The 9,102-nt window shown below is 45.5% G+C and overlaps 1 protein-coding gene across 2 annotated transcripts in view; it reads right to left on the minus strand.

The window, feature by feature from the left end:
- Window positions 1–1,149: 1,149 nt before the first annotated feature.
- The window catches only part of LOC134067149 (guanine nucleotide-binding protein G(I)/G(S)/G(O) subunit gamma-2), a 16,084-nt gene continuing 8,131 nt past the window's right edge, over window positions 1,150–9,102 (minus strand). Inside the window, exons 1-3 of one of the 2 annotated variants that reach the window (XM_062522231.1) lie at window positions 3,623–3,720; window positions 2,893–2,999; window positions 1,150–2,077 (exon numbers count right to left, since the gene is read on the minus strand). In XM_062522231.1, the coding sequence (XP_062378215.1) occupies window positions 1,949–2,077; window positions 2,893–2,979 (216 nt within the window). In that variant the 5' untranslated portion in view covers window positions 2,980–2,999; window positions 3,623–3,720 and the 3' untranslated portion in view covers window positions 1,150–1,948. Of the gene's footprint in view, window positions 2,078–2,892; window positions 3,000–3,622; window positions 3,721–9,102 lie in introns of those variants that run through there. The other variant, XM_062522230.1, reaches the window with a different exon arrangement.

Genomic DNA, 9,102 nt, shown 5'->3' on the forward strand with positions numbered 1-9,102 from the left:
TCCCCTGCAGTTTAGCCTGGGACTGCAAGGTACCCAGTTACCATGTGTGGCCACGAGGAGGCACTGCAAAAGTCTTGGTGGTGGAGAGGCTATGTACTGGCGGAGGAGACTTACACACTCGGCTCCTCTTTTCACCCCTGTGAGGGGGCTAGCCAGCGGCGGTAGCTAAAAGCAGAAAATTGCAAGCAGAAAGCAGCATGCAGCATGCACTAACTACAAGCATCTCCACACTACTGCACTAGACGCTTCACACACACACTGTGCTCTGCACACACACACACACACACACCAACTAAGGACACACACACACACACACACACACACACAAAGCACATTGAATGACCTCTGTGTATGAAATGCGCTATGAAAATAAACTTAACTTGACTTGATTTGACATGTCTGCTTTGTATGGCTTGTGTCAGAAAATGAAACAGTTGAGATTCTCCTTTTGGATCAGCCTACTCGAAGTGACCTAGGAAATCATCTACTGAATTATCACAAAGTTGCTGTACCACATGCTACCACTAGAGGTCAGTTGTTGGGCACTCTGCACTCTGCAAATGGGCCCAGAGAGCGATGTAGTCTAGTTATAGCTGTAGTGGGTATACTGTGATCAACCCCAAACGTTAACATTAACTGGTTAATTACACAATATCTGTTATCCAAAATGTAAAATAGCCTTTTGGTTTTGCCTCTGTTTTCAGTTCATCCTAAAATTGTGTTATTCCTGTTAACGTTTTTGCTCATAGGCCAATTTCTAATCCCTGTCAGGTAGGCACATTGCCAACATGCTTCACTCTTGATGATTCTTATCATGTCGTCATCATCTTGTTTGTGCGCTGTGCCTGAGTTCTCCACAAGTAACGGTAAGTTAAATGCATCCTTAGATTTGCACTATACAGTTCAATCTCATATCCCATAGTAGGGCACATGCTCTGTGTTCATGCTACACTAAACCATCACCAACCGTTACCATCCATCACATTTTCCTCGTCTATGTAGTTATTACACTGCAGGCGTACCGTTTGTCCCTCCATGGCTCTGGTCAAGTGTACCCCTGGTATATTGGCATATCATTAACACGGCATCATTGAGGTGTCCTTTGTGTCATTAAAGCAAAGAAGCAATGCACTGTGGTCAACAAAATCATCAAATCAGTTTCCATCTTTAATAGAAACAGGAAGTGAGGTCAGCAGAGCACATCACAGCACGGTTAACTTGCTAGCACATTCATACAGAGTAGAAAGAGGAGGCATCACCAGGCATACGGAGTTCAACAGCGGTCATAGAAAGGAACCTGAAAAGAGACTGCTTGTCGTATACCAGTGTTTTAAAAAAAGAAGCCAACTTAAGTCAAAGATTCGATAGAAAGCTATCTAAATGATGTAGCCACACCACTTTATCATAAGGGGAAATCCATAGTGGAACACTGAAATATCAAACAAAATAAAATAATAAAAAAAAATGTAATATATCACATTGTCTTAACAAACAGTTAGGTCCAGTAGAAGAGCTTGACACCACTATCCACCCTCATGTGTTCAATCCTCCAAAAATAAGGTTTCTTCGCTTTTTAAACCCTCTACACTGACTGTCAATGTTGAGTCAGCGATCAGGGTGGACAATATCCCTTGTTTGTTTACAAAAGTTGTTTGTTTGTTTACAAAAAAACATGCATCACCTCCTTCCCATCTCAACTCTACACACACTGTTGTTGATCACCTCACTGTGTGAGAGTGTGTTCATGTGTGTGCGTGTGTGTGTGAGTTATCCAACTTATGAGCCATTTTAGGTAGTACTAGAGGATATTCCCCCCTATCACAACCTACCATCACCACCACACACACTCTACACACACACACGCTTGCTAGAAGAGTTCTAAGTGTCGCGAGTCATTTCTGGCATCTGCGGGCAGGGGTGCCCGCTTTATGCCCGATGCTTAGCCCGCTCACAGGATGGCACAGAAGAACTTCTTCTCCCTGAAGGGGTTCTCGGAGGCGGGCACAGGCGACAGGAGCGGGTCCTCTTTGGCGTGGGCCTCACAGTATGACATCAGGTCGGCCGCCGCCTTGGACACCTGGAACATACACACACACACACACACACACACACATAGAGAGAGAGAGAGAGAGAGAGAGAGAGAGAAACAGAAGCATTATTATTATCCTGGACACATGGCTGTACACACTAACTTACATGTAATACATAGCACTACATTCAAGCCATTTTATACAGCAGCTTAAACACCAAAAACATCCCAACCACCTCTCCCTTAGATGTAAAATGATAACAAATGGGAGTAGCTGCAAAGACATAGCAAGATGTCTGTTTAATAAGTTAGCTCACATTATTTAAAGGGAAACTATGCAGGTTTGGCAATTTCGGCAATTTCATTGCCGGTTTTCCTTTAGCTTTTCGTTTTTGCTCGTTTTACGCTGGCAGATTTGTCTGCAGAGCTTCCCCTACAGCTTTAGCGTGTATATTTTACAACACTCCTCAATCGGTCAGTCTGCTTTTTCATGAGCATGATCGTGAGGCTGGTGGCCCAAATCTGCTTGCGTGGTTTGTCCGCTCAGGGGCGCTAGGGGGAAGCGAGACAGCCGCCATTCAACCCCAAAATAAGTCAAATAACCATTCCAATGACTCCGAACCTGATTAGTTTAGGCAAATTAAGCTAAAGAAAAACTGGCATAGTTCACCTTTAAGTAGGTGTTCTGTGTAGGCTACTACATAACAGAATGATGGACCAGCAGGGAAGTGAAACATGGCCTCCATTAAAGGTCACTTCCTGTGTTCACATTGTTCAGTAGTGTGAAATAGACTACTGTGGGTAGGTGGACATTGTCAAGAGGGCTCGACTGACTGGACCCCAGTGGGCAGTACTGGTCTAACCTTTATCCTGTCTATATTGGCCTCCATCTTGAGCTGTTCCACCAGCTTGCGGGCCTGGGCGATGCTGGCTGTGTTGTTGGTTGCCATGGAGCTTCAGACGTCAGTCCCTGTGTACAGAGAATGTGAATTCAGAATTCAGAAGGTTGAAACAAATTCACTCACCACACCCAAAAATGACACAGTACGTACAGTATCACAGGGCTCTCATCTGATCTGAGTAGATGTTACTCTGCTCACTGATGGCCTTTACTTTCTCAATACCATTTCTTGAAAAAAGCTGATCTTCATCTGTACACTTCCTGTTTCAGTTGTGAAATGAGTGATATTGGAACAACCTGCATGTCTGTGTTCTGGTGTGCAGTGCAAGCTTTGATGATGACCTTTTTCAGCTTGGATGACAACATTGTGTTTTACGGATATCTTTGTTTGTCACAGTATTTGACCATGCTCTTGAGGTGTGTTCAAATTTGCAAACATAGTCGGATGTTTGTGAGCATTTGTTTGAGTTATCTGTTTGCCTTGAATCTGGGTTAAATGTTTTTGCTGATAGGATAGCACCTCTGACACACCCACCAAAGGAGAGAAAACTACTTCAAAAGTCTGTTGCTCGTAGTGTCCAAACACATTGTTCAAACAGGAAACAGAATATAGCACAACAACGCAAAACATTTAGACTTTGAACTCACTACTATACCCCGCTTTCTGTCATTATATGAAGCCCACTCCATACCAAATAAGCAGTTGTGATGGTTCCTTGGTTTTTGGTGAACCAAGGGCTTGAAACACTCCGGATGAACTTGCAGAGCAAATTAAAATGCAGAAGTTCATCTGGGTTCACCCTGCCTAGAATGTTTACCGTACAAATTAAAATAATTCAAAATCATTCAAATTGAAAGAAATAATGTTTTCTTTGACTGTTTGCCTCAGTTCCAAGAATTTGACCGCACCTGTATGTTCCCAGATAGTCACTGCACACTGCATCCGACTGAGTCTCGCTGACATTCAAATTATTCATTAATCCAGATTTTCATGACGGCATAACCTCGTAGGGTTCCAGATTTCTATTTGCACGTTCAAGATGTAGTGTGCTGCTCTGCCAAAAGGCTGTTGATATTGGAGCTCAATAGTCAATCAAATTATACTCCTCTCTTCCGGACTCCTGGCACAATCTGTTAATTGGCAGGAGTGGTTTATGGCTTGGTCAATGCCCACAGACAGAACCAGGGCTGTGAACAAACACCAGAGGGTTTTTGAGCACACACACAGAGTGAACAGTCTGAGAATCAAGGTTAGCCTTTCATTTTGTGTTAGCCTTTCATCAATGTTAAATGGAAACTATGCTAAATTCATATTCAACAGAGTAAACAAAAGATCAGTAATGATACTATTCACAGAGAGATGTGAGACTTGAACACACACACACACACACACACACACACACACACACACACACATACACAATTTGCAAAGTAATATTTACAATCTATCTGTGTGGGCAACAGCCATAAAGTGCAATTGATGAATTAATGTTGAGAGACACATGACAACTTTAGAAACTAAACAATGGGTTAGCTGGAGGTGCCTCTGTCATATGCCTCTCTACAAATCCAAACTAATGAAGACATGGTCTAAGGTGCATTTTTCCTCTCCAGGCTCATTACTCTTTCTGCAGTTCACAACCCACTGCCTGCTGTTTTCTGACTGATTGCAGCCTCTCACTTCTCTTGCACACACACACACACACACACACACAACATATGGAAGCACACACATGCTCACACACACACACACGCACAGAGAGAGAGAGAGAGAGAGATAGAAAGAGGTAGAGAGCGAAAGAGAGAGACACACGCAGGCAGGAACGCACACACACACATGCATGTGCACACACACTGTGTGTACAGACAGATCATCGCGTGAGGCTGCCGCAGGGATCCTGATCACACACTGACACACACCTGTCAGTCAGAGGTCGGCTGTGTTGGAGGGATTGGAGCTTTTTAATCTCAGCCTGACACCCCGCAGCCCTCTGACTGTGACAGATTTAGCTGTGCTTCCACCCCTACCCACAGGGGGGCGCCCAAGTCTAATTAGTAACAGTGACCTCCTTGGACACAACAGTGGCCTGGTTTGCTCTACAGATTCCTCATTGTCGCCTTTCATTTCCTCTGTGGAACTGCTGAGCCTGATGTTTATGCTCTGTTTCATCTTCTGCTTTCAGTTCTTTTCCCTCATATTCCGTATCTGTATGGTGTGTTTGTTAATACTCCACCATCTGTTGTTACATTTGGAAGCATACTGATGGGGACTGTGCTATACAGGGGTTTTTAAACACCCTGCTTTAGCTGTGCTTTGCCGGTGCTGTGGTGTGTGACATGATTTCACGAGTCCATGACATGCAGTGCCACTTGACGTGGAATGGTTGACCCATCGCTCTGTGTGCTGTTGAAAAGCTTACATGTTTTCTCCCTGGTGACCCGACTGAAGCAAAAATAGCCGAACGCACATGAACATTTAAAAAAAGAAAAGAAGAAGAAAAAAAAAACACCTACAGTACTACAGTTTTAGCAGTGAGCATTGAGCAACACAAAACACAGTGCATCAGTGCAGGAGACCATATTAACCACATTTAATAACAGGAACAAACCACACATTTGCGCGCCGCCAAAATGCTTAACTGAACTGATGGTGATCATAATGCTTTTACCTCGCTGAACTCCTCTAGCATTCCCTCCTGCATGCTGATGGCTCTCTGTGTACTGATGGCTCCGCCTGTGTCCGATGCCTTGGTGTAACTACACACACAGCTAAACGCTACGGATCAAATGGGCGCCGTAAAAGGCATGAATGTGCCATGAATGTGATATATAATTTAAAGAGTGTGTTGTGTGCATTACAGCCGTCTCTCTGCACCATTCCCGGCTTGTGAGAATATCTAAGAATCTCGTTAAATATGTAACCATCTGCTCTCGTGATTATCTGCCACTTTGTTTTTTTTTTACTTTCAGAGAGACTCACTCCGAGGAAATGTGTTTAATATCAAAGATATGAATTGACCCCTTCAGATGGGGGTGCGGTGGTAGCCTCCTCTGACCACAATGGCCCCCTGGTGAAGCCCCATGCAGCTCTGGTCAGAGTCTGGAGAAGACACCAAGCTGCCTGTGTGCAGAGTCCAGTAAATCAGCTGTGGAGCATGCGCGGCCCGACATTTACACTGGGCTGGCGGGATGGGTTTACTACACACTTTAAACACAGATGAACACGGCTCCAGAAGTCACGTATACACAGGAGCCTGTTTCTGTCTCTGGTTAGCGCTCTCTCTCTCTCTCTCTCTCTCTCTCTCTCTCTCTCTCTCTCTCTGTCCTGTTCTCTGTTTGTCATCCTCTGTCTCTCTCATTTCTCTCTTTGTCCTGCTGACTCTTTCCCACTCTCCTTTTTTCTCTGTCGGGGACAGTTGTTGTCACACAAACTAACTCATTACCTTATATGGAAATGCAAGAGGAGTTTATACCTGTGCTCAGTAAAATCACAGTGTGTGTGTGTGTGTGTGTGTGTGATCCCCTCTCTCTCTTTCTCTCTCTCTATCTCCCTGACAGAGACACAGAGAAAGAAAAGAGAAAGAATGTGAGTATTTGTGTTGATTAGGAGGTATGTTTTGATTTCCTCTAATCTCGTGTCCTGGAGAGGGGGCCATATGTGTGCTCTTTCCCAAAGGCTCTGGTTCCCTTCTGGGTGCCGGAAGGCCAGCAGTCCCCTCTCAAGGGAACATGCACTCAATCACTTCACCAATCTATACAGGTACACAGACAACAACTGCAGGTCACACACACCGACACACACACACACGCGCGCGCACACACACACACGCACACATTTCAAAATCATTAAAAGACACACACACACACACACACACACACACACACACACACACACACACACACACACACATACACACAAACGAACACACACACACACACACACACACGTGTACACCCTCCCAGATGATTATTCCACACGCCCATAAGCCAGCCCTCTCAGGCAGCTGCTCCATTCTCTAAATCAATAGCTTCCTGTCTTCTGTTCTCTGCTTTGAGGGCGGCTTAGCTCTGGTCCCCATGAAAGAGCTACCGGCGCAGGTTGTGCTCTCACCAAGAACAAGGAGAAAAACCCACACTCATTTCATACAAACATCAAACAGGAGGAAGGCTTTGGCGATAAAGACAAGTCATTCATTTGGGGTCCGCTGACAAAAACATCCATTTTTTTTTACCCCTTTCCCACTTTTCTGATGCCTCCCCCCCTCTTTCTCTCTCCCTCTCTCTCTCTCTCTCTCTCTCTCTCTCTCTCTCTGCATGGGTGTGTGAGTGAGAGTACATGTGCCTCTGGGTCAATTTGGCAACACATCGGTAGACACGCATGAGGGGAGTGTTCACATCACTGTGGCACAGAAAAACCGACCAAAAAGAGCGAAACAACAAAAAAATGAATACATCAGAACGCTCCATCCAAACAGCTGAAGACATATGCTCCCCCTGCCCTAGCAACCGGAGACACGCGCTCACGACACACGTTGCCATGGTAACCCGGGCGTACGGCTGCGTAGCCAGTGTCGCGTGGGTCACTGGGGTGATGTGTGTCCTAATTTGCACTTCTGCTCAGTGGTTACACCACAGCTCGCACTATGGCACCACACAGCACATCACTTCTCCTCTTTAAAGGCAAATGTGTGTGTGTGTGTGTGTGTGTGTGTGAGAGAGAGAGTGTGAGTGTGTGTGTGTGTGTGTGTGTGAGAGAGAGAGAAAGTGTGAGTGTGTGTGTGTGCTTGCGGGTATGTCCATGTTGGAAAAACCGTTCAGGACAGCTGACCTGTGCTTCCGGATCTCTACTAACGGCCTCGCTTGTTCAAGAGTACCGTGTCCATCGTCACTGCCCAATGGCCATGGCCCTCATATTGAGTGTTTGTGTTTATATATTATGTCTATGTTTGCCAGAAAATGTGAAAATAAAATACTCATTTACTACTCACAAAATACTCACATGTGTGTTTGTATTATGTATTTCCATGTAAATGCCTGATTGTGTGTGTGTGTGGGCATGTGTGTGTGTGTGCCCTGATGTGTGTGTCCATTTGTGTGCACACGTGTGTGTGTGTGTGTGTGTGTGTGTGTGTGTGTGTGTGTGTGTGTGTGTGTGTGCGTAGTTCCAATAGTATATCAGTCAAAAGAGAACTCGCACACCAATGTTGCCAGTGCCGTTTAATTCAACCAGTGATGAAAAGTGCAAAGGGCTACCAAAGTGCAAACAGTTTTGGTCCCATTCAGACCATCAACGTTTTTACACTGAAGATGGTCTGAATGAGACCAAAAACACTGACCGTATGTGTGTGTGTGTGTGTGTGTGTGTGTGTGTGTGTGTGTGTGTGTGTGTGTGTGTGTGTGTGTGTGTGTGTGTGTGTGTGTGTGTGTGTGTGTGAGTCCTTTATGTTTAAGGGCAGATGTAAGTCGGTTTACATAAAGATCCATCACAGCTCTCTACAGAAAACAATGCTGCTGGCTGCCCCTATAAAGGGGCTCTGGAACATACCAAGTGTTTGAGCTCACGCTGCACAGCAGATGTTAGCACGGCTACACCTGACTGCTTTTAAACAAACTCTCTCGTAAGCCTAACATCTTGGATAAACTGTGAATGAGACCCCAGAGGCCCCGACAACACGACTTAAGGGATTGTAACTGGAAGGTTAAATCACTTCCTACGCATTCTGCGCATACACACGCATACACACGCAAACACACGCATGCACATAATTCTACCACAAGGCAACATTAAGGGAGCAACGAAGTGACCTGATAAAGTGATGTCCAGGAGGTCCATCAAGCAGCCCACAAACCATGGGCTCAACTCCCCTGAACGCTGCCTGTCTTTACGAGATCAGCTGAAGCATATTTTACAACACTGACATTTACAGCAGACCCAGCTGTTAGCCCTTCGCCGGACGTATAGCCGAGAGCGCCGGACTGTGTGTTCACTGACCCCGACTCCCATCTGATTAGAGGAATTGCTGGAGGTCCAAAGCTGCTCAGCACTTTGAGGTCGCGGGGTGGAGACGGTGGTGAGATGCGGAGCGAGGTGAGGGCTTGAGCGAGTGTGAGCCAAACAGCTGTAGAACTCTGAACACCAGCGTCCTTATGCACGCCCATGGAACTGTCACAC

Source organism: Sardina pilchardus, chromosome 20, assembly GCF_963854185.1.
Source record: "Sardina pilchardus chromosome 20, fSarPil1.1, whole genome shotgun sequence".
Taxonomy (NCBI): domain Eukaryota; kingdom Metazoa; phylum Chordata; class Actinopteri; order Clupeiformes; family Clupeidae; genus Sardina; species Sardina pilchardus.